General features: G+C 40.2%; 2 protein-coding genes across 3 annotated transcripts; both read left to right on the plus strand.

The window, feature by feature from the left end:
- The first annotated feature begins 107 nt into the window (after positions 1–107).
- Positions 108–6,243, plus strand: fkbp4 (FKBP prolyl isomerase 4). Its single transcript, XM_035156360.2, has 11 exons — positions 108–537; positions 1,128–1,272; positions 1,365–1,507; positions 1,631–1,751; positions 3,337–3,493; positions 3,941–4,031; positions 4,153–4,236; positions 4,341–4,526; positions 4,646–4,789; positions 4,913–5,008; positions 5,117–6,243. The coding sequence occupies exons 1-11, from the start codon at positions 454–456 to the stop codon at positions 5,210–5,212; spliced, it is 1,347 nt and encodes a 448-aa protein (XP_035012251.1). The 5' UTR covers positions 108–453; the 3' UTR covers positions 5,213–6,243.
- A 1,475-nt stretch (positions 6,244–7,718) lies between these two features.
- LOC118109001 (beta-1,4-N-acetylgalactosaminyltransferase 3) lies at positions 7,719–25,317 on the plus strand. Of its 2 annotated transcripts, none has more exons than XM_035155779.2 (20): positions 7,719–8,152; positions 13,039–13,094; positions 13,202–13,282; positions 14,523–14,618; positions 14,984–15,074; positions 15,176–15,276; positions 15,785–15,852; positions 16,359–16,437; positions 16,583–16,649; positions 16,867–16,995; positions 17,118–17,227; positions 17,824–17,918; positions 19,267–19,334; positions 19,412–19,850; positions 20,744–20,961; positions 21,501–21,657; positions 21,761–21,833; positions 21,930–22,083; positions 23,463–23,589; positions 24,363–25,317. In XM_035155779.2, exons 1-20 carry the CDS (start codon positions 8,020–8,022, stop codon positions 24,463–24,465), a joined length of 2,445 nt encoding a protein of 814 aa, XP_035011670.2. In that variant the 5' UTR covers positions 7,719–8,019; the 3' UTR covers positions 24,466–25,317. The 2 variants fall into 2 exon arrangements, with proteins under 2 accessions (XP_035011670.2, XP_035011671.2); XM_035155780.2 differs by having other exon boundaries at positions 7,722–8,152; positions 21,501–21,654.
- Positions 25,318–26,424: the final 1,107 nt, after the last annotated feature.

Consider the following 26,424-nt stretch of genomic DNA (forward strand, 5'->3'; position numbering starts at 1 on the left):
GGAACTGTGCGCTTTGTTTGTACATGCACCGCCTTTGCGGGAGATGCTGATGTTCATATGCAATGACGCCTACGAGGGTTCATACCCCCACGATCCTCGTAGACTGTCTGGAAAGTTCTCCGTCCTTCTTCGAGCGTTTGTCAAACAGCAGACGTGCGAGACAACGTGGACTCGCCTCCTCCGACAGCTCCTCTCCTGCCCGTATACAAGCGGTGACTGGTGCGCAACGAGAGCCCTGCTCAGCACAGTATCCGGACTCTCTCTTGCCCCTTGTGTTCGTATTGTAGCCGTGTTGAGAAAGTCGCTCATTTAAGGCTAGCAGGGAGCCGATCAGCTTCAGGAGGTTGTTGCCCCGCTGCCGCTGCTGCACACGGTGTGGTGCTTAGCTTTAGCCTCCGCTGCTTTGAATCGTGCTGCAGCTCAGACCAGGGTCGGAGAAGCTGCCTCTTGACAATGACTGCTGAGGAGCAAAGTGAACACACCATCCCCATGGAGGGAGAGGACATCACGCCGAAGAAAGACGGCGGCGTGTTAAAGGTAAAGGACATTGTTGCGCTGCTCCATGTTCAGCCAGCTAGCTAAGAGCTAAGCTGGCTGCTTGTTCTCGACCCAAAGGGCTAGGCTAACGTTAGCTGTTGTTAGCTAGGCTAGCACTGTCACTTCAGTGTTGGCAACAACGCAGCGCTGTTTATCTCGTTCCCGGACGCCGGTCTCATAGTTTACGAATCACCATGTTAGCAACAACGTGGAGAATAAGCCGTTTCTATTTGTTGTCAGCGCTGGACCCAATGCACAAGCTAGTATTGTTCATGCTCGATACACACACACACACACACACACACACACACACACACACACATACACACACATTGATTTTTCTGTCAGTGTGAGGCCAGTCGGACATAATGCATTCCACACCCTGACTCATATAATAATGAGTAATGATAATAACATAATCCTATATTTCCCAAAGACACACCCACACCCACACACGCAGGCACACACACTCAAAGGTGTTTGAATGAGACGGCCCCTGCTCACTTATGATACCAAATTGCAGCTGCTGGCTCATCTGGGGCAGAAATGACTTTATTTTAATGAAATGTTCTTTCTGTCTTTTTTTGCAGCTGGTGAAAAGAGAAGGCACAGGCACAGAGTTGCCCATGACAGGGGACAAAGTGTCAGTGCATTATGTCGGCACCCTTCTGGACGGTACTCCTTTTGACTCGAGCAGAGACCGAGGAGAGAAGTTTTCCTTCGAGTTAGGCAAAGGTTAGTTTCATAATGTGCAGAGACATTGGACAATCTCCGGCCATGTTTTTTGCAGCCAGCAAGTGTTGGTAATTGGTCTTCCCTGTGTTTAGGTCAAGTAATTAAGGCGTGGGACATCGGTATAGCCACTATGAAAATGGGGGAGCTGAGCCAGCTCATCTGTAAGCCAGAGTACGCTTACGGCTCTGCAGGCAGCCCACCCAAGATACCCCCCAATGCCACTCTTGTTTTTGAGGTAAGTCTCAGTGATTCCAGGTTAACACACTTAAACAGTATTTCTGTGCTTGTGGTTTAAATACAGCGTGCTTTCCATTGATCCTTAATCGGTATGCAAAGACATTAATTTACATGACTTCAGGTGGAACTGTTTGAATTCCGAGGCGAGGACATAACTGCGGATGAAGATGGAGGAATCGTCCGTCGCATTATCACTAAAGGCCAGGGATATTCCAAACCTAATGAAGGAGCTGCTGTTGAAGGTAACGTCTCGTCAAACATTTAAGAAATTCACATGCTAATAAGGGGATGCAATTATTCTTTCAAGGTCCCTTGAAGCATAAAACTATTGCAAGACAAAAATCAATAGTATAAAATCTAATATTGATAAATGTATTTGACTTTTTTTGGAAGAGTCTGTTTTATTTGTAACTGATAGCAGTTTAAGGCTTTGCTGCTTTTCTTGCAAACACACCTGTGTCACAAATCTGTGTAGTAATATAACAATAGTAATAGTGACTAAGCCATAAACATGGCTTAATTAAGTTGCAACCAACATGTCAGACCACAACTAATTTAATCCATACAACACCAAAATTATTCTGAATAAAGATTTTGATACACAGCACATTAATTATTGTAGCTGCAAGCAGCGATGGTCGGGCCTTCGCAGTCCTGCAGTCCGCAGTTAGTGGAACTTAATGGCGACATGGCGACAGGCATGCTATCGAAAGAAAACTTGATTACTAAACGATTACTAATGAAACATTAATGTTATGAAGTCTACACTTTTAACAACCACATACAACATTTGAAGTTTGTACACTGAAACGTCCTATTTCACAGAAAAACTTCCACATTATGCCACATACATCTTACATGTCTTTTGATTGCACTGACCAAATTTGAAGTTGATAAGATTAATTAATTAATAAATTTTTGGCGATTCACACGTGTGAATCGCCAAAAGTACCACGGAATCCAAAATGTCTGTCTTCCTTTTGGATTTGGAATATGGGTCCACCAGACTTCTGTGTACATCTGGGCCTAATACATATACCCAACGTATATCCAGAAATTTGTCCAAAGTTTCAGCAAAAGTTACGCATGTTTAGTTCACCAAATATGCAAGGAAAAAATAATGATTCCTTGAGTTTCAATAGGGTCCTCGCAGCGTTTGATTCCCGGGCCCTAAATCTACTTGCAGAAGTACATGTGCACATTTTTAACTTTAACTTATATTTGATTCTCAAGTAATACATCAACACTCTCTTTTGACTTACATTCTGTACACTTTAAAGTTGTATGTACATTTTTATCCTTGATGGATGGAAGAGGCTGGATTGCGCTTCAGTTCATGTCAATCGTGAAAAGGTTTCAATTTGGGTGAACAAAGACAACTTGACTATGATGGTTTGGGACCTAAAACATTGTAGCATGCACCTTGTAGCATTGTGCCACCTATACTAGTCAATTTTATTTATAGCGCCAAGTCATCACAGCATGAACATGAAGACTAAGGATGTCTTGATATTTGGGACTGGAAGTTTTGCTTCTCTCTCCCTTCTCTTCTTTTTTCCCACCACAATTAAAAGTGATAGCCACAGAAATCCATTGTAACAGACACATTAACATTTTACTTCTGATGAGGAGGGGAGATACACCACCTATGTCAGATGGTAGGATTAGCCCACCATGATTAATTTACAGGCATCCTAAAGAAAACAGTTTTTAAAAAATGCTTCACCTATTTTCAGTTGCTTCTTCTCAACAGTTGACAATCAACTACATGTTAACAGGTTTGTGATGTCGCTCAAGCTAATTCCCGTGTTTCCCCCTCCCTTACAGTAACTTTGGAGGGCAGCTGTGAGGGGCGCGTGTTTGACGAGAGAGAACTGAAATTTGAGATCGGTGATGGAGAGGGTCTTGGTTTTCCAGCTGGAGTGGAGAAAGCCCTCATGGCTATGGAGCAAGGAGAGGAGGCACTCTTCCACATTAAGCCTAAGTACGATCACATGTACCAAGGAGGAAACTTACAGTTTTATTGTAATGTCTTGTAAAAGTTAATTATTCTTTTTTTTTTTTTATTGTTAGACTGTAGTATTTTTCTACATCTCAGCCTGATCTGTTCTTCACATATTACTTCCATGAACCATACCTGCAACCCCCAAAACATACTGATGCGCCACTGCCTTGAACCCATTGGAACTAAAATGTGTTAAATTCAGTGAGGGAATAACACAATCTGATTGTTAAGGGTAATGGATGACATTAATAAAATTTGGCCCACACAATTGGCTACAAGAATTCTAAAACTGTAATGTGATAAACTAAAATAACCTCTGCTATGTTAGTAAAGGGCACACTGTATATTACTGTACGGCTGTAGCAGGTTATACAGCATTTATACACCCTTACTTGAAGTAATTCATTTTAAGTGTCTTGTTTTTAGGTATGGCTTCGGGAATGCAGGAAATACAAAGCATAACATTCCTGATGGAGCAACGCTGCAATACAAGATTAAGCTGACAGCTTTTGAGAAGGTAAATGCATCTTGGTGCTGTGTTGGAAACACAATTTGACTTTATTAGGCCAATCACGTTTCCGCTGTGGGCAGCAAGGTTATCCTCCTTTTGAGAAATGACTTATATTTTTTGTCTTCAGGCCAAAGAATCTTGGGAGATGAACACGGTAGAGAAGCTGGAGCAGAGCAGCATTGTCAAAGAGAAGGGAACACAGTATTTCAAGGTACAGTACACAGGGGAATTTGTGTTTTAAAAAGCACGTAGCAATACAAAAATGCAGAGTTACATTTTGTTTGTTTTCTAAAACTATCATTTATTTTTCCTTAGGATGGAAAATACAAGCGGGCATCAGTTCAGTATAAAAGGATCGTGTCATGGCTGGAACATGAATCTGGTTTGTCAGAGGAGGACGAGAAGCAAGCGAAAGCGTTACAGCTGGCTGCACATTTGAACTTGGCCATGTGCTTCCTTAAACTACAGGAGCCAAACCAAGCCTTAGAAAGTTGTGACAAGGTATCAAATATTTGTTTGATAGGCTGATGAAAAGCTTACAGTGTCTTCTGTTTCAGTGCTGATCATTTACATGGTTTGATAATGAAAACATTTTAATTATGCTCTGTTTATGATTATAGTCTCTGGAAATAGATTCTTCTAATGAGAAGGCTTTGTTCCGAAGAGGAGAGGCACTGTTTGGTATGAAGGAGTTTGACATGGCAAGAGATAACTTCCAGCGAGTTGTTCAGCTGTATCCTGCCAACAAGGCTGGAAAGAGCCAGGTATACAGCCATGTGTCTTAAAAGTTCATTCTAACAACTTTCAGCCAAAAGATTAATGGTGATAAACCTCATAACCATAAAGGATGTTTTTTGTCTAACCTCTTCTTCATTATATCCTGCCAGTTGGTTCTTTGTCAGAAACGTATCAAGGAGCAGCACGAGAAGGACAAACGCATCTACGCCAACATGTTCCAGAAATTTGCAGAGAGGGATTCAAAGGTGATGGCTTGTCTTTTTCCACAACGGCCACAAGAGGGCAGCCTTATAGTTTATCCATGAGGCTGACTGGTCTGTTTGTATTTTTTTCTTCTCTCTCCTCCTGAACAGAAAGAAGCCGTGAAGAGCGAGAGCAAGGAGAACGGCGGCGATGAGATGGAGGTGGAGAACGGAGACGAGGAAGTTGCGAGTGAAGAAAAGGCATAGATGAAGAGGTCACTGAGTTATGGTTTATCTGTACGTCAGACTTTTGTAAGCTGTTTATGTTTAAGGGGTGTGTGGGTGTGTGTGGGTGGGTGTGTGTGAGTGTGAGTAAAATGTCTGTATGAGAACGAGCATGTCACACGAGCACTGACTTTGGGCACTTCGCTGGCTTTCTTCGTGTTCTGGCTTTTTGCTGTGGCAGCTAGCTGAGTGAGGTTGGTGGGTGGGGGAGTGGGGGCTTCTCCTGCTGATGGGACTGGGACGTGGATGTAGTGATTAAATCGAGTGCCACAACCTTACCCCATCCCAAACTCTTTCCGTCCACAGCGTTTTGGGTAGGAAAAAAAGTGCATCCCAACTTTTATGTGCTGAAATTCAAACCCTCACCCGTCAAGGGCTAGACCATTCACCCTGCACCACCTTTCGTCCTTTACCCTTCCTCTCATTTTTTCCTATCCATCCAATCCTCCTCATGGGCCTACTGATCAATTCCTGTAGTTGCAATGGCTATGTGCATAGATATGATGTGTCTGAATGTTGGTGCCTGTGTCCCAAAGTAGAAATGTAGCAGCGCTGTGGATAAGTGGAGTAAAGAGAGCTTTTCCTGGAACAGTTGTCCAGAGTTTGACCTCCCCGTACATCCCCAGGGTACAGGACTGTTCACAATTGCTTTGACTTACTTTTTTTTCCTCCTCCTCTCAGTATTGTGCTTGTGATTTCTGTATTGTTCCCAAAATGATGAATACAACCAATTACTTAACTGGAATATGTGCATTTTAAAGCAGCTACAGTAGAAAGGACCTTTTAAAAATTAGCTTCTCCTGGACGAGCTCGAGTATTAAACAGTTGAGTCTTAGTCTTAATTTACGGTTAAAAAAAAAAAAAGTACATGTAAGAATGGCTCATCAGATTCAGCCCTGTTGTCTCATTTAAAAGCAGGTGGCTGTGGGTTGTGTGTTGAGTTTATCTGTATTCGTTGAAAGGGTCTTGTTTGTTCTGCCCTGACAGAAGGATAAAATAAACAATAGAAACAACTCAAGCGTATGACGTTATTGACTCGGTTCCTCACTATTTACAGTCACCAATCTCTGCTTGTTATTCTACTGTCTTTCTTTTTCTTACAAACCAAAAGCTGTGAAGAAAAACAGTTTTTCACTGATAGTGATGTGATCAAACTTAAAGAACCTGTCAAATGTGAGTTGATGCAAAGAATTCCAATGGAATCCACAAACAGTTGTCATTTCACGTGAGTAAATGATTGAATGGAATTTTTACTTCATGATATGATACATGTTCATATCTTACTGGACTGATTTGTGGTTATTAAATGTGATTAGGTTACTCTTCAGATTATATTTAACTTTGCAGTTTTCAGATAATAATTTAACGTCCTAGTGAAGTTGCTATTCACATCCTCTAATAGATTTCCAATAGGTTAAAATGTTATGATCTGTGATTTGAACTTCTTTGTGAAATTGACAATTAAATTTTAAATGTATTCTTAAGGAGTTTTTTTTTGTTTTCTATGAGTTGAAAGTTCTTTTGTTTCATTGAAAAAGTAGGTAGTCGAGAAACCAATGAGCCGACTGATGTTAGAGATGTTTCATAGGTTTGCATCTGCTCAAGAACAAATATCACTGTCCATACTTCATAAAAGCTGCACGAGTAAGCAGCTATTTGCTAAGTCTGCACTTGTCAGGAGGTCAGAGTCTTCTGTTGAAGATCTGATCTGCTCCTCCAGCCCTGTCCCAGAGGAGTCAGCTTCCAGATGTGGTCTCTGTCCTGAGTGATAATGGACCAGCACCGCTTGTCCTGCAAACACAGGTGAAAAATAAAGTGATGGCCTTCATGGATATTAAAAATACATTAAACTCTGTAAACACACAGTCACAGCTGTGGGAGGGTGCACAGGTAATACCCCCCCGAGACAAGATCATGGTTTTATTTTGAGGCATAACGGTGTGGAGAGACGTGAGTGTGTGAGAGTGAGTGTGAGAGGCAGAGGCATTGCAGCCGGAGCAGGAGACCTCTGGAAAGTTTTAGATGATTGAAAGTGCTCCGTGTTGGTGGGCAGGTTATATCGGCGTTTCCCCTGTGAGGGTGGGATTATAGGAGAGAGCCGGGGATATCTGGGGGGACCGGGAGCAGTGGCTCGGAGGGTGGGTGGCTGGGCTGACGGGCACGGTGGGGTCGGTGCCCTCCTGATGACAAAGACTGTGTGGTTCAGACCTTGTAATAAACCTTTTCTCAAGGTGTGAGCATGTACCCGAACACAGAGTTGCTACACTAAGGAGGTGGAGATGCAAAGAGTTATAAAAAAACAACCTTTATTCATACAATTTAGATTCTAACAGACAGTTAGGGACACAGCCAGGCCTCCCCTCAGTGCCCCCCCACACACACACACAGGTGGAAACGGGTGTATAGCCAATCTAGATTACGCCCATATGTGTAATCACTCACTCCCATCCTCTCTGCCTCCCTCTTCCGTTCACACTTCCTGTCAACACCGTGCCCATCATAAGGATTCCTGCGAAAAATGCGTAAAATACAAGCGCTTTTATTCACTCAGTCGCTCCTCTCGCTCTCTCTTTTAATGAAAACACACCCAGACACACTGACAATGGACACATCTGTAAGCACAGAACGTGTAGGAAAAAATCGACGGCAATTGTTGACTCTGTGCGTAATTGCGCACAGAGGGTGGAAGTGGCAACACCTGGAGACGCATTCTGAATTAAATAACCTAGGGGCCAGCTGCGGATGAATCGACCCGGACGAGGTGTAGCCTCCGCCCGAGAGCCAGAACGATGTCGGTAGTTTCCCCCCTGACGAGGCTGCGACGCAGAGACACGTTCCTTTTGTTCGGGGCGATCGTGCTAGTCGCAGCAGTGGCTGTATACCATGAGATTATCGTTACCAATTCATGGATCCGTAACACAGGTAGGCCATCAAACTTAAAAGTTTTAACATGCTTCACTCAAGTGTTTGTTCTGTAAAAAAAGAGTTCAAGTAATGATTCAATCCAACAAGTAACGGATGTAGGACCCTAACTATGGGAAAGGAACGTGTAAAAATGCAAGAAATAAACTTGGATGAAATATGGTAGGTTTAGTCTGTAGGGTCCTTTTTGAATCAAAGCCTAAAACTTGCTTTTATCATATGGTATTGTTTTTATCTGCCACCAATTTAGTCGGAAACATATTCACCGATAGGAACTTACCGGATCAAAAAGTCAACATCAAACGTTGTTAAAACAAACGAACAACTGGCTTCAACTATAATTTGAGCTGGACACACAACATCTGTGTACAAAGTCCAGTATGACAAGTGCGCACCGTCTACAAAGTGCAACACCGAAAAGAGATGTCACAACAATATTCAATAACTTAACTCTGATACTGTGTATTCTCACTAAAAGCACATCACACATCCAGGGTCTCCTGTTGATTGTAGATAAATACTTTTGAAGTTTGGAAAAATTAGCTTTTTCATAATATTTTTTATTTTTATTTTTATTGGGAAGATTATGTAATAACTTCACTCTAATACTGTGTTTTCTCACCAAAATCTCATTACACATCCAGGGTCTCCAGCTGGTTATTCTACAATACTTGAAAAAATAGTTGAAAAGTGGGTTTATTTAACAGTTTATTGTTGCATTACAACAAAACCTATAGGATCACTTTTGACAGGTGTTTTCCAATTGTCTTTATGGCGAGGATTCCAATTGCCATTGGTATAAAGTATCATGTGATTTGGTCAAACTGGTGCAACTGTGGACCTATGACTTTTTTTTTTATGGTGTATCTGTTTGGATAAAAATATACTCTACACATAGTCATCACATGTTTTATTGTGACAGCCTGGCTCTTAGGGAAATGGCAAGGAGGGAAACACTCCAAACCCCATTCCAACCCTTTCTGTCTTTGAATTGTTGTGAGTAGCCCATTGTCCACCTTACTGCGAGGGGAAAGAGGCGGCGTTTGTGTTTATACAACGTTTGATCATGACTTACTGATCCGGAAAGTTCAAATCTGTGAATTCAGGGTAAAAACAAAACATCTGAAAGCAGAGAACCTGTGATAATAAGAAACCAGTTATAATAAGAAACCGTGATTTTTACTCCAGATGTTCCCCTTGTTGTTTCAGTGTTTTACATGTTTGTGATTTTACTCCTCTCCATTGTTCATTTTTGTAGCAGTTTTAATATATTTTACCCTAACCCAAGCTTGATTCTTAAAAATACAATATCGCAATAAAAAAAATGTTCCCACAAAACACGGTGCAGTTTAGAAAAGGACACAGACAGATCTGAATCAACATCTCTCTGGTCTATGGCATCAGTAATACTGTGCGGTAAAGACTAACAAACATTAACTGGCTTTAGGTAGTTTGCATTTATTGCCGATGATAGATTTGCATGACCATTTGCATCTATTTTATTTTCTGCCTCATTCAGTTGGAGCTCTTGAAGCCCACAAACCTCAGCCAAGTTTGATCCTGGATGAACAGTGTATTTTCTTTTTTTACAGTGGATTTGATTTGAATTCACAGGGCCTCTCTTTTTCTGGTCAGTCATGTTTAGATAACTGCAAATTAATTTAGTAGATATTCTCTGTAAATCTCTCATCTCAGGATTAACAGGGAAGGAAATACAAAGAAGTCTTGCCCTCTATTGTGCTCATGCTGCTCCTCTTGCAAAGAAATTGATGATTTGCAAAGGCTTGCTCGACAATCTGTTAGATTTATCTGAGCATCTTTTGTGCATTTTACACAATTGTTTCATACTCTGAAGCAAAATGTTATTGTATTGTGTAGAAAGTACAACTTATGCAAAGAGACTACATGAACTTGTTCAGCTCGTGTTGGAATAAAGTGAGTCAATAATGTATCCGTAAAAAAAATTCTCGTGATATGGCGTGATGTCACTTTGAGCGGGAAATCGCGCGCAATTGAGGGAGAAGACGGACTATCTCGCCATCTTTCGGCTGAACTCGGTAAGAATGGATTGCTTGAATACATTTGAGTCCTGGTTAATGCGTATCTGTGTGTTGTACAATTTTTGTGAGTCGCCAACATAAGCTAATGAACTGGCACGATGTTATTTGTGCTGGCGTATTATCGCCATGTCTGCCGGTTTCATTGTTAGTTCGTTGTTACTACGGTGTCCAACTGAAACTTTCTGTACGATACTGTAATACTGTAGTAAAATTGGGAGAGAAACACAACTCTGGAACATATGGGGAATGCTTAGAGAAATGAATGGCATAAAGAAAAATGTTGAAATACCAGTACTGACTAGCAATAACATAATTGCAATAAATAATGCAGAATGTTTAGCAAAAACATTTAAGATTCACAGCTCAGAAAAAGGAATAACACATAAAAGGGTTGCAACAGAGGAGGACATGGATCTACCATTCAGTATTTTTGAATTGAAGAGAGCAATTTCTAATGCACGACAAACTTGTCCAGGTAAAGATGAAATATGTTACATGTTGTTAGATCACATGAATGATGGCACACTCAAAGTAGTGTTAAGATTATTTAATCAAATAGGGGATACAGTTTCAAGCAATCGGTTATAGTTCCAATACTTAAACCTGGAAAAGATCCATCAAGTTATAGACAGATGGCCCTAACATCACATGTAGGGAAAACCATGGAGCGGTCGGTTATGGAGCGGTTGACACATCATCTACAGAGTAAAAACGTAATCTCTGGATATCAAAGTGGATTTAGAAAGGGGCGTGGACAATGGACTCTGTTCTATGTCAAGAATCAGAAATCAAAAAAGCCCAAACCATTATAGAAATGGTTTATTTCTGTGTTCTATGATATTGAAAAAGCATATGATATGCTATGGAAAGAGGGACTCTTATCAAACTTCATGAATTGGGGATAAAGGGTAAATTGTTCAACTGTGTGGAGCCTGGTTTCACTAGTTGGTTAAAAAAAAAAGAAAAATAGTTCTCCAATTTGGGAGATTTTTCAAATCCTCAGTTCCGTTAGAATAGCAGGCTGTTTAAAAAAGTATGAATAAAAAATTTGACAAATACAAAATGTGGGACAAATGCATTGAAAGAAAGTGGAGAGAAGAGCAAGATTCAAAGGATAAGTAGGAATGAAGGGGGTGGGAAAAGGTTTAAAATGTGTTCTGAGAGCCACATGAAGAATCAAGGTAAGATGAGCATGCCAATTTATTGTTTGAGCAACCCAAGTTTTCCCTTAAGCACTAAAATGCAGAGACTGGTTGCCTTATCTGAAGAAGCTACTTAATGTCTTAATGTATTCCACTTTGGTAATAAAACTACTTCATTGTTGAGCAATCTTCAGTTTTTGTTGAAACTGTTATCATTTGGTCATGTTGGAGGATGCAATTTGTGGTCTGAACTTTACTGCATTGTACATTGTGTTGTATCTGTTGACCATTCTTGCTCATTGATGTAAATTATATCTATATATAATGTTGGATCAGACTGCATTAGATCTAGTCAGGGGTACCTAATAAATTGATGTCTTGGAAACCAAATTTCTCAACATTTTATGAATATCTTTACATGGCCATTATTTTGTTAACTTTTCAAAGGTTTGTGTTAATATACTTTGAGGGAGACAAGCCCGATTTTGATTGAAACGCTCATGCAGACAACCTTTGACTTGTCTCCAGGATATTGTTCAGGGATATCCACAAGTAGGGGACTTTTTGAAGAGATGGCCAGCTCTACGTACGGAGTCACTCGTAATAATTGTATACTTAAGTTATGGTTGGAAATCTAAAACACTGACTGTGATAACTAAAATACCTTTTTAATTCTAGGAACATGATGCATTCTGGCCCAATGTGCCCTCCAAGTGTACCTGAAGGAGGGTTAGGGTTACCTGCAATGTAAGGGACTCCGTGCACTCACAGGAATGTCAATATCAATTACGACAGTGCAAGTATGACGTATTGTATGGGAACTTGAATACCTCTTACAGCATTTTAGAAATTCATATATTAAAGGATGGGTTTGGATTTTTTTCTAGTCCATGTCAATTTAATGCTCAAATGTCATATGTACAATGAAAGAGTTATTGTTGACTGTTATCATTCTGCTCTACATGAAACAATATCTTCCTGTGAATGACCAACATGCATGTGGTTTGTATTTTGCAGCAAGAAGATGACTCTCCGTACTGTGGTCACTGACAACACTACTGCTGCAGTCCACTTCAACCCTAAGAACATTTCTGTTGTGCTGGCTACTTATTGACATGTTTCATGTAAATTATTGTTTTTATAGTTTAATAAAACAACTTGAATCATAATGATGGAGTTGTATTTCTTCTTTTGAGCATTCTTAACTGAAAATGGGGCATCTTGTAAATTTTAAGTTGACACAATTGAATTTTTTTTTTAGTAATCGGAATATAATTTTAATAAGTATCATTAAAAGAATTTGATTTAGTATACAGGAATTGAAAATGTAAGTACATTTAATTTCAGTGAATTAAAAAAAGGAAATTATTTAAGTGGAAAAAGAATACATTTTTAAATTAACATTTTACTCAAATCGTTTTAGGCAATCAGTTACCACAAATATTTGGAGTTCTGTGAACTTGTTTGGTTTTACAGCACCAGTGCCTCCCTCCCTCCCCAGTCAGTGTAAAACCACTACAAAAATAACCTGCTCCACCTCCCGGGGGAACCCAATAATCTCTCTCAGACCAATAGAATTGTAGAATAAAAGGTATCGAGTGACAGTGACTGCAATTTGTGTACAGTCTTGCATATTTGCCTGTCCCCCCTGCATTGCTCTGATTGTTTTCACTCACTTCCTCAGGCCGGAAAGCTTACAGTGTCGGCGACATATGGAAGAAAGCTTTGTCTGACAACTGGGTAAGAATAAAGAAGCAGTAATAGAAAATATGGTGATGTAAGGGTGTGTGTGTTTGTGCAGAGGGGCTGAGGAGACTTACTAAGTGAATTAAATGTGTGTTTTGCAGGTCAGAAGGGCCCAACAAAACTATGTGGAGGATTCATCTGCGTCGAGCTACAGCTATACTCCACAACCCTGGAAACAAAAGGTAGGTGTGTCCAGCGTACATGTTCTTAAATACTCACCTCTCTTGAACTCAGTCACTCGTCAGGGCCTGTCCTGCTCAGTGCTTTTTCCTCTGTGGACTTAATGTTCAGGATTCCCAATCATCCTGGAAAACGTGGATATGTAGAGAGTATATTTCCAGTCATAGAAACAATCTGAAATTTGATTTAAAATGACCAAATGTCTTATAAATTTTTTATTGTCCAGCAAATAGATTTTTTTTTTTCATAGATCATATACGTAAACTTCAACTTAACTCTTAGTATGATGGTGTGCAGAAAAGAGGCACGTTGATGATTGATACAAGCGACACAAAGTCTACCTTGATCTGCTGATTACAGCAGAGTCTTCAGCTCAACCACAATTTAAGTCTGAACCACAGGAATAATGTAATAGGCAGACACATGCATACCCCCCCACATACACGCACATAGACGGGTAAGCGCACACGTATACCCGCACACATGCTCACTCACACTTATATTTCCAGGGCCTCTGGGCCTCTGCTGGATCTACACTGTGTGACTGCTAGATTGCTATGATTGTGTGTCCACCTTAATTCAGTTACCTCACCAGGGAGTTTCTTTTAACAAACTCGGCAGGGTGCGATAGAGTATTTGTTTTCAGAACAATTCATGGCGATGTTTGTTGACTGATATTTTAGAGTGTGTGCAATGTGGTGCAGATCCAAATAACGATCTGAATCTAGACAATTTGAATGTGCACTGTTAACCTTTGCTGTATTTTTACAGTTGAATACCACAGAATTAAAAAAAAAACAGTAAAAAGACCATTAAACATCTCTACAGTTAGTTACCGCAATTAGTATGGCATTTACAATGACTTACTGTATTGTTTTGAAATTGCGGTGACACTAGATAAGACATTGGCAGAAGTGCTCGCTGGTAAGGTCGTGTCAATGACTATTTCTCTGTGTATTACTTCTTAAGAAGAATTTTTTTATGTTGGAACAACTGAGTTCCTCTTTTGAATTAAATGAGCTTCACAGACAACAGACACCTCCATTATACTTACAGGAGCTGCTTGACAGTTGAAACCAGCACCTCTGTCACTTTATCACCAAGTGGTTTCTAAGGGATTGTACAGCTGTTGATTTTAGATGTGACACACTGAGGCCAGATGGTTAACTGATCCACTGCTGAAATATTGCAGCACAAATCCCAGTGTGTTCACAGCATCCTCTCTCTCCTCTCTTCCTGCAGTATAAGGGACGGGCCAATCTGCACGCGTTTGAGGACTGGTGCGGCAAATCTATAGCTGAGCTCCGCAAGAACCCGCACTACCCGCTGTATCCTCATGTGAGTCAGAGCCTGACCTTAGGACCTCACACTGCATTAATAATGTTCAGTGAATCATTACCTCAGCCAGGGAGGGTGTGTTTGTGCCCCTGGCCATTGGTTTGTTTGTTCTTCAGCAGGATTACGCCGAAATATCTCAGCAACAATCAGATGGATCACTATGAAGTTTCATTCATTCATGATCCCCAGAGGATTAATCCTGACCTAAGTGATTCTCTTTTCTTCTTCAGTGTCACAGTGAGGTGTTTTTACACAGAGGTGCATTCTACATCCACGTGTTAGATCCTCAGGTCCCTGGACTGAAGATGTTGTCCCCCTTTGAGTAAACATGGTGGCTGATTCTTTGTGTTTCCTCACTCTTTCAGTCCAGAAGTACAGTACTGAAGCTGGCCGTCATTCCTAAGTGGACTAACTATGGACTCAGGATATTTGGCTATCTGCATCCATATACTGACGGTACCTCACTAGTCCCTTCTTGTTACCATACTTACACTTCATACATCTCCTAGATATCTCTGTCTGAATCCTTATAACCCCTTGTTTCCTTTGTCTCTCAGGAGAGTTTGTTTTTGCTTTGAGCTCTCAGGACAACTCTGAGTTGTGGCTAAGCACAGACGACTCCCCCCTCAATTTGCAGTTACTGGGATGGGTTGGAAAGGTATTTATCTCAGTCATCTTCTTAAGCAGCAGAGGAACATTTCCACATTTGTGTCACTGACCACATTTACATGAACATTATAATTCTGACTATTGATCTTATTCTGAATTAGACTTTATTTTTATTATGTTTTTCACAAGTTGCTCAAAAAATATTCATCATTAATATTCATTACATGTTCAATCAACATTACATCGTATTATAGTTCACACTCGAACCCAGGTCGTTTGTCATCAAGCAGCTGGTAACTGCTTTATGTTGATTTTAACACATACACATGTCTACATAATGTGACTAAGGACAGAACACTCCACATTCCTTAATTTGATTTCTGCTTATTCCAAGTTTGACCTGATTCAAGATGATCAGAAGCTGCTGTTTACATGGTAGTGTCTTACTTAGTTTATTGTCTTAATCGGGTTAATATGAAAATATGTGTCCATGTAAACGTGTGTTAATATTTTCTGTCTTAATAATTGATTTATAATTGATTGCTTCCTTTTATCAGACTGGCACAGAGTGGACCGCCCCTGGCGAGTTTGAGAAATATATTAGTCAGCTATCCAGACCAGTGAGGTGAGTTGTGTGTGTGTGTGTGTGTGTGTGTGTGTGTGTGTGTGTGTGTGTGTGTGTGTGTGTGTGTGTGTGTGTGTGTGTGTGTGTGTGTGTGTGTGTGTGTGTGTGTGTGTGTGTGTGTGTGTGTGTGTGTGTGTGTGTGTGTGTGTCAATGTGGGTAAAATAAATTTCCTTCCGTATTATTACTCAATTTCCACTAAATATCTCATTCGAACATAGTCAAACCAGTGAGAAAAGCACATGTAAACAACACAGGTAGAAATATCTAAAAAAAAAAAAGCAGCTATATCCTCAAAAGTACGCTGGATTTCTTGTAACAAACAAGGTTAAAAAGAAGGATCTGCTTACTGATCACAGGGAGCACTACTGCATTGTCTGAAGTGACAATGCCAACAGAACTTTCATAACAGCTACCATGTAATCTTTAGGCTACTTGAAGCTGTTAAGCTTTGGTGTCTAATATGTCTGTGGTGTAGTTCTGAATATGAACTGTAACTGTCTGACAGGCTTTCTGCAGAGAGGAAATACTTTTTTGAACTTCTCCACAAGCAGGACCATGAAGGGACAGACCATGTGGAGGTGGCGGTAAGTCGCTCGTCCCAGCTCTTTTAGACTTTAAATAAAATGTAACTTCTCTGTTTTCTCGTGTCATTTACAGATGCCACATTGTGTAATCTGAGCTTTTAAACGGAGAAGAGACATGTAGTTCTTTGTGTCTGTTTTCACACAGTGGCAGCTCCAGGGTGAAGGCTCCAGATTCACGGTTATTGAATCCCAGCACATCTCTCTCTATGTTGGTAAGGACACGTATCAGCCCACACATCATTCCTTCTGACACTGAAATGGCAGAGACACCTCAGAGTGAATCTGCACCACAAAGTGTCTCTCAATCCAAAACTACTGCCTTTATTATTTCTGCTCAGATGCTCACACTGTATCAAGTCAGTGGTTTTGTGGCACATTTGAATGTGGAGCACTTCTCAGATTGTATTGTCCTGTGGCTTCATCCCACAGATGAGTCTGCTATGGTAGCGGGTGATGTTGAACACGTACCTCAGACAGCTGCAAGCAACTACAACACGAAACAGAGCAGCTCTACAGTCGACATGCTGAGGGAGGACCCACGAGACATTCTTTACCAAGGTGAGAGACATGTCTGTCTTGTTGTGTTTCACATCTTTCACAAATATCACACGTTTCATGTCAGGATGCAAGTGATTTCCTCCAGTAATCTCTGCTCTAATCTCTAATGTGTTGGTTTGCAGTGCCTTTGATAAACAGGAAGTTCCTACAAGATGTTTTGCCAGACTGCGAGTACAAACCCAGCTACACCATTAAAGGCGTTCCTCTGGCCCGCTATCAAGGACTAAATTATGTATGTATTTGTATGTTTTTATTCTGAAGAACAGTATGAGCTTGATTTCAAGGTTGCTGTGACCTCACAAAACACATTTGTTGCCTTGTGAACGCGATGTCTCATAAACCCCTCCGGGGAATTCTCCTCCTTTCAAATTTGGTACAAACTTTGACTCAAAGATTAACTGATCAGATTTCAGTGGGCAAAGGTCATGGTCACAGAGACCTTATCTGACAAGGAATTAGCCTCTGGGGACAACGGCCAATATTTTGGGGCTTTCAGTGTAGACAGTGGGTATCCATGCCACAACTGTCTCCTTTTGGCAGTTCAGTGTTTAAAGTCCAACTAGTTTATTTTGTCACATGATTCAACAAATAAAACCACAGTACTTAGATTTTTGTACGGATTGAACAAACAAGACATAATTAAAGAGACATGCCTGACAGTGAGTTTGAAAAGTATTTAAATATTAACACATGTTTCGTTCTGTGATCTGGTCCTGGAGGACGTGGCTGCATAAGCATCATCAAACAAGACCTCATGATTCATACCTTTTGTGGCAACAAATCATTAAGATCTCTGGTCTTTAACAGCATTTCATTTCATCTCACCAGGTTAAATTGTCCTACATCCACCCCAATGACCACACCCGACTCACGCACATGGAGTCTGAGAAAAGCTGCGTCTACCCCCCCGACATCATGGAGAAGTGAGACCTCTGGGGATAAACGAATTATAGATCCATATGTAGTAAGAGCATAGACTTTATATAAAGATGGACGATGCATCTCCACTTCCTCCTACTGTCCAGAAATGAAGCCAAAATATAATCCTGGATATGAATGCTGGCATCTTGTACATTTTGAGCCAGAATCATTAACGATCAGAGAATAGAGCCATTGTAGAGAGGTCCTGCTGATACACAGGCTCGACCAATCTTTGCAAGTCGGACTCAGCTGTCAATTATTGTGTGTGTGTGTGTGTGTGTGTGTGTGTGTGTGTGTGTGTGTGTGTGTGTGTGTGTGTGTGTGTGTGTGTGTGTGTGTGTGTGTGTGTGTGTGTGTGTGTGTGTGTGTGTGTGTGTGTGTGTGTGTGTGTGTGTGTGTGTGTGTGAGAATTAAAACCAATCTTGGAATGTACATTTAACAAACATCAGTGTGACTAGAACTAGCTCAAACGACAGAAAACATCTTTGAGAAAAATGTATTTGATGTATACTTGGTTGGTTCATGTCCTTTCCACCAACATGGAAGAGGCGGGATGTATGACCTTTCCTGCAGCCAGCCAGCAGGTGGCTTCACTCTGGGGCTGTCAGCTCGTCCAACTTTATATACAGTCTATGAGCAAGACAAGCAGTGCTATTCTATATTAAATATGAATAGAGGGGGTGATTGATGAATTAATGGTCGAAGGTAGGAGTCAGTTTTAGAAAATCTGAAAGGAATGTCTTTTTAATTATGAGGTCATAATGCATATGAATCATTTCTTTGTAAAAGTCGCATCCTAATCCTTGATGTTATTCGATTATGATGTTAACACGAATGGATCTCAGTTATCAGTTAACATGACCGGCTTCCAGGGTCATCTTCTCTGCTAAGTTTTAATTCTTCTGCTTAAAGAAGGGCCATCCACCCATAGTGTTGCCACGATGACCTTGTGGACCTCCCTGGGTGATTGGACTTTGAACAAATGGACAGCACCGACCTTTGTACATCTTCTACCTTGGTTTCAGAAAACGTTGACTTGCAATTTTCAATTACCGCAAACAGATTGAAATTCCATAGTTATATTAAGTTCCAAATTTCTGCTAAATAACTTAAAGAGATAAACTTATCTTGTTTGACCTTCGGTCACAAACTGATCACCCCTCATACTTACTGAAGGACAGTTACAGCATCACCTATAGAGGCTGCTGTACCCTTCCATCTGCTGAGAATCGTTTGCACATCCAGCAAAAGAGAACGTGTTTATTTTTTAAGTGTCATCTGAAAACGCACCGCAAAATAACTCCATTGTAATTCTTTGCATAATCATGTGTTCTGTCTCCTTGTGCTTAGGTTGGGTTTCTCTGGATACATGAAACTAGACAGTCCTGACCTGCAGGAACAAAAAACCACAGACAGAAGTATTTTCTCACTTTTTCTTATTTATAAAAGAGTTGTGTTGTCAGACCAATTCACTCTAATTTTCTATGTTTGCTAGATCAAAGCTTCCTATGGAAGGGATTGGCCATAAGTGGGAAGGAAAAGGAAATCTCGCCAGACACACTTTTTCGAGACTATGGAGCAGATAATGAGACTTTAACTGAGAAATTCCGGCAGATACTCCAGTCCTTACCCCTGCAGAAAGACAACACAAAGCCTCATCCTCAGGCTAAGTCAGGGAAACCCAAATTGACCCAAATTGTGAGCAAGGAGCGGAGGATTGTAAAAAGATCACTAAAGCTCCTGCAGGTAAAGAATGTCAACCCTGGGATGAACTGGAGGCAGACCTTCCAGATCAACCACCTGGACTATCGGGCACATAATTCAGATGCAATGGAAGTGAAGTGCAAAATTGCTGGCAGTCTGCTTATCAACTCCAATGATGTTCTGCCAGTGGTCAAGGATTTCATGGACAAACTCAACAAAAAACATAACTGGTAAGTGTATTTGTGTCTGCGCCAGCACATCGTCTGGGTCATGGAACAAAAATTGGTATAATTTCAATGGGAGTTTTTTTGCCTCCACACTGGTGACAGCCAATGGCCAAAAGCATCATGTTTTCAGGTTGTCTGTTTGTACATGGCTATGTTAGTCCGTACGTATTCATTCACTTGGACTCAAAGATGAACTGATTAGATGTTGGTTCTCAAATTTAAAGGGATAGTTCACCCAAAAATGGAAATTCACTCATTATCTACTCACCACTATAACAATGGAGGGGTGGGTGACACTTTTGGAGTTTCAGTGGTAAACAGTGTAGCAGCCAAATTTTTTTCTCAAATGGATATTCTCCGATTTTCTTGCACCTCGATGAGAATAAATTGATGTCTTTAGGTGGATTGTGAAAAGTAAGACATTTAAAAACAAACCTTTGAAGACGATTTTGTTCAATTTGTTCATATTTTATGGGCCAAATAAATAACCCATTAGTTGAGAAAATAATCAACAGATTTATCATCACAAGAAATAATTGTCAGTTGCTGCTAGTTTAATCCAATATAATATTTTTCTTTATAATACTGTGTTAAAACTAAAATAAAAGATGAAATACTAATGGTTCTTCCGTAATTAATTTAATCATCCAATGAAAATATGTTGGGACCCCTTATCCCCTGAAATGGGGCCCTTGCTGTATCATTACTTCACGTTGAAAAACTTTTAAAGAAATCTATGTTCAGAATTTTTCTCTGTCAATGCTTTTGTACTTTTTTTGATTGAGTAAAATGCATCTTGGAATCAAACACACTTCTGTCACAAAGCAAGTACAAGTTTGTGTATGGACTTCATAATGGTCTGTGTCATGTCACTGTGTCTCTCTCTGCCCCTGCAGGCGGTTCATGTTGGTGCAAGTGGTTAACGTGGTGAAGCGTGTGGACCCAGCCAAAGGAAGCTGCTACCTCCTGGAGCTGCTGCTGAAAGACATGAACGGCCAGATGCTGCGTCTGTCACAATACGTCTACGCTACGACTCCGCAACCTGAGCTGGTGCTGTGTAACCCAGTGGCCTTCAGCTGGAACCCTCTTGCCACCGTCCACATCATAGTTCCAGGTACTGTACATCCACCTGTGACCAGGTTGGAGATTGCACATTGACTCCAGTGCCTTACATCGATACAATCTTGAGGCACTTTACTTGAGTATTTTCGTTTTCCTTCCACTCATCTACACTACACAGGGAAGTGTTGCACTTTATACTCCATCACATTTATTTGACAGCTTTAGTTATGAGTTACTTTTAAGATAATTTGACACAACGTTGAAAGTGTGTTACAGTTGACGTGTACTTTGACATCTCCATATACAGTACATGGCCAAAACAATACAAACAAAAACATCCATCAATGAATCTCTTTTCAGGAGCAGTGATGCTGCATTTCTCTTGATGCTGTCTTCCCTTTAGGACAACACACTGGGTGTAATATGGGGATATGTGTACTAATCTGAAATTGCTATTTGTTGTCGTACTCCGTCGTGTTGAGATATGAGGGTTGGGGTTATCAACTGTGACACACATGTACCCTACAAAAAGTGAGCCGACAGCTGTGATTTTTAAAGTTGTGTCTCTATCTGCCTGTTTATATATCTCAGTGAAAAACCAGGCTCGGTGGGTGCACAAGCTGATTATTGAAATGGAGAACGTGTTCAGAGAATCCGGAGACACCAACTTCAACCTCATCGTCATTGACTACGACAGCACTGACATGGACATGGAGAAGGCTCTAAAGAACTCGTCACTCCACAGGTTGTGCGTTTGTGTGTTTGTTTTCCTTTAAACCTGAATATAAACCTATGGCTAAGTATGTTACACATGATGTATGTGCTATAACAGTGTGTGTGGAATGTATCAGGTACCAGTATCTGAAGCTGAGTGGAAACTTCCAGCGCTCTGGTGGTCTGCAAGCAGGAGTCGACCTTATAAAAGTAAGTGATGCAACAACTCTCAGCAGTAAAATAATTATGATTAATTAACTTGAATAGAATCAAAATAAAATATCTACCACTGTCATCATCCCTCAGGATCAACACAGCATAGTGTTTCTTTGTGACCTCCACCTCCAATTCCCTACCGCCATAATCGACAGCATCAGGAAACACACTGTGGAGGGACACATGGCCTTTGCTCCCATAATCATGAGACTGGACTGTGGGGCTACACCACTGGAGGCCAGAGGTAGATACACACATCTTTAGTTTCATTTTAAAGTGACCGTTACTCTATTGAGGGATGCACATTAATAAAAGGAAGCAAACAAGTATAACAATCTTGAGTCATCATCATAATGTCTTTTTAATACAGTTTAGCAGGAGTTGTAGTTTCAAAATGAATGGTTATATACCATAGATATGATAACTCCCCAAAAGTGAAGCCAAAGCACCTTGATCACCAGCTGGTTGCTGGCTGTAGTATACTGTAGATTATAAATCCTGCCTACTCCGTGTTGGTGAATGGGACATGGACATAACAAAAAAAAAAGCTTAGTACATGCTAACTACATTTATCAAAGATGGTTTCTGTCATTTTAGGCAGTTCTTATCACAAGGATGTTTATTCAAGTGCTAATTTTTCCAGCAATTTTATCTTTGATTAGTTATTTGATGCTGAATCCCCCCCGATCTGTACAGCGCAGATTCAAGATGGTGGCTTTCATAGCTGGGTTATTTTAGCTGAATTTCTGGATAGTGGGAGGCAGTTAAGCCGTGTCATCTTTATATTCAGTCTGTTTTATACAGAGACTTGTTTTGAAAAGATCAGGAGAAGGTGTTAGGTAAGTCCATTTTAAGAAAGGGCATTTACATTTGGATTTAGATTTAGGTCCTTCACAAAGATAAAATGAGAGTTGTTCCTTATAGAAAAATAAGAGACTATATAAAAGCTCAGGTCTTCATTTGTTTGTGTATTGCCAGCACACACAGTAATTTGTGCTCAGACTGCCCACATCTATCTTGACAGTCATGTTAAGATGTAAATTCATAAAACATTTTACTGACATATGAGATCTTAAAACAAAAGCAGAGGTCTTGTATTGTTCAGCCCTGTTAGTAGTGTGTAGATGTTGGACAAAACCAATATACAAACGATGCAAATTGTTATAAGTGAAGGTATTATGATGCATTTTAAATGTTAAAGGTCCAGTGTGTACGATTTAGGTGAAAGGGATCTATTGGCAGAAATTGAACATAAAATAATCTTAGTGATGTTTTCACGTGTCTGATCATCTAAAATGTACCAATTTTTGTTTTGTTTACCCTAGAATGGGCCCTTTATATTTAAATATATTTACAACAGGAGCAGGTCCCCTCTATACTGAGGCCACCATGTTTTTTTTTTTTACAGTAGTCCCAACTGGACAGACTAAACATCTTTTGAGTTTTTAAGAGAACTGAAGGCTACCACAGGTTCTCTTTCATGTTTGCAAGGGGAGGGTGAGGTGAGGGGTATTCAGCTGCAACATGCAACTTCACCACTAGATGTCACTAAATTCTACACACAGAACCTTTAAGTGTGGATGTAGTAAATGTAAAAATGTTATGTAAATGTGTGGATTGCAGGTTTCTGGGAGGTGGAGGGCTTTGGCCTGCTTGGAATCTATAAGTCTGATCTGGATGCAGTGGGAGGAATGAACACCAAAGAATATACAGACCGCTGGGGAGGGGAAGACTGGGAGCTACTCGACAGGTCAGTTTACTCACTCAATGTAAATTGACAGATACACTTGTTTGTTACTTTTATCTTTTAATTCTAATCCCACATCGGCTATATTTTTCTTTCCTTTAACTTTATTAGAATAATCAACCTTCAAACTTTTCAACATAATAGGGAACACGTTTGTAGTGAAGCAAGAGTCTTGCAATAAATCCCAAAGGGGAGAAATACATCTAGTGTAGATCTAGGAATGATCAGTCGGCTGTTTTCACTAAATTATAAAAAGCCACTACACATGACCTGTAAGTCAGACAGGCAGTTAGTCACCAAACTGGCTTTTGAAACCACTGCCTGAAGTGTTAAAACAAATGAAATGATGACGAGGAAGATATTTTTACATTTTCATTTTGAGGATAAAGTAAAAATGTTGAGAATAAACGTGAGATTTTAAGATTCAATTTGAGCCTCTACAAAAAGGCCTTGTGCATGTGAATTGGTGAAATTATTCCTCAGAATAATTTTAAGTAACAAGAAAATTCCTTCTTTTATTTTGTACAAAAAGTGTCTTAAGAGATTTGTGTCAAAAACTCTCTGTTCAGTTGGAGAAACCACAGAGATCGAACACTGGCAGCTTATTATCCAAATGCAAAAGAAATATCATCTTCTGATTTATTTTGACTTTCTTCTCGACATTTTGACTTTATTGTCAGAATGCAAAAGGACAGCAATCTTCCTCCCCTCATGTTTTTTCTTATGCTTGAACCTAATACCAAACCCAAATACTGTACCTCTGTTCTCTGCTCTAGGATCCTTAATTCAGGACTGGAAGTGGATAGGGTCTACTTGAGGAACTTCTTCCACTACTTTCACTCCAAACGTGGCATGTGGCAGATTTCGACCAAAAAGTGACCTCACCATCCGTCGCAGCACACTGACATTACCACAGGCTCAACCAGAGTGCTTAAAGGACAGATAATGTTACTGCTACTACTACTGACTGACAGGGATTAACACAAGATGATGAAATTAGCCCTGAATACAGTCAAGAAGAACAATAAGAAGACTCTACTGTGACGACCCAGTGTGTCTGAATAACAAACTGGATCAACCTTCTCCACCCCCTCTCCATTAATCCTCTACCTCAGAGGTCCACTGCAGCTCCTTGGTTTTACTAATGTTGAGCTGTAGGTGATTTCTGCCACACATCCTACAAAACTCCCTACCAGGTCTCTATACTCTATGTCCTCTGCGATGCAGCCGACGCCGGAGGAGTCGCAGAGAACCTTTGTAGATGGCTTGTTCCTGTGTTGTATAAGAAGTCAAAGGTGTAACGGTTGAACAGTAATGGTGACAGGAGTGGGATGTCCCAGGCAACAGTCTGAAGAGCAGTCCTGCAGCCTGACACACTGAGGCCTGTCAGTGAGGTATTCTGTGATCCATGACACAAGGTCCCGGTCCATCTCCATCACAGAGAGGTCAGGAGCCAGCCTGCCTGGCTGAATTGTGTCAAACGCACTGGAGAAGTTCAGAACATAATCCTCAAGGTGCTCTGTGACTTCTCCAGGTGTGTGTATGCTCTGTGAAGCAGGTAGAAAATGGCATCATTGACCTCAATGTCAGTTGGTTATGCAAACTGTGATGCTATACGAGTTAACCTCTGACTTCTTGTACAGTTCAGTGGTTTCTTCTCTCAGGGAGACAGTTTTCAATTTTAGGTTGCCTTGACAAATCTTGGCAGTCAATAAATGTATTTAAACAATGTCTATGTTGCCTTTGCTTTCATTACATTCTGTATTCTATGTTGAATAGCTGCCATGCTTTTAAATTAGTGAACTGAGTGAAAGTTAATTTCTAACTGAAACTGAATTTGCCAGAATGATCTCCTCTATGTCAGCAAAAAGCCTAAAGTGCTTCTCTGGTCCTAATCACCTTCCTGTCCCAGTAATGATTTTAAACATTCTGATGATCAAGCTGTTAAGCAGCAGCCAGCACCCTTTCGAAAAACACTGGAACAAGCACATCCAGTAAACTTTATTTTATATAGATAGATAGATAGATAGATAGCTGTGTGCTGTTTATAGCAGGAACTACTCAAACTGTCGTAACTAGAGCATATAATGGAGACTATTTTCAGTGACAGATTTTGTAAACTTTGTAAATTTTTATGGCAGCAGGAAAGGTAATGTGAGATCAACTCAAATTTAACTGCAGTGCCCATCAAATTAAGGAAAGTCTCCGACAGCGCTGTGGTTTGGTTCCCTGATGTGTTTTTAGTAGTTTCCTTGGTCAAACAGACATAGAAGGTTAAGTTCTGGTTTTGGTGGTTTGGTTTCCTTTTTGTTGACCGAAACAAAGTTTACAAATTACCAGACTTATTCCTGTTTGCTACAGTTCGGCTGTTGTCATTGCATACTACCTCAGTTTGTTTTTCTGTTTGTTTGTTCTTAGTTTGCAGGGTTATGCAAAAACTATTTAATTGATTTCCATTAAATCTTGTGGAGGGATGGTGCAAGGACGAACTCAAGGAAATTTAGGGAGCAGAGAGGGCATTTTTCACAAAATTGTTGATTTCTCCGTGGATAACACATGGCTTTTGATGAAATCAGGCCTGTTAAGGGAAATGATATTTATGAATGTCTGCAATTTGAAGCTGATACAAAATCTGGATCTTGGTGAATTTAAATGAAGTTCCAAATGCAGAGGTATATCGAGTGTCATTCTAATTATCTTTTATTTGCACTGACTAATCCTATTAATTTATAATTATATCTATTTTTTTCCCCTCATGTTATTTTATTCTCCGTTCTCCTGACTTGTAAAGCACTTTAACATTATTATTAATTACTATTATTAATTATTATTATTAGT

The sequence above is a fragment of the Hippoglossus stenolepis genome, chromosome 5 (assembly GCF_022539355.2).
Source record: "Hippoglossus stenolepis isolate QCI-W04-F060 chromosome 5, HSTE1.2, whole genome shotgun sequence".
Lineage (NCBI taxonomy): Eukaryota > Metazoa > Chordata > Actinopteri > Pleuronectiformes > Pleuronectidae > Hippoglossus > Hippoglossus stenolepis.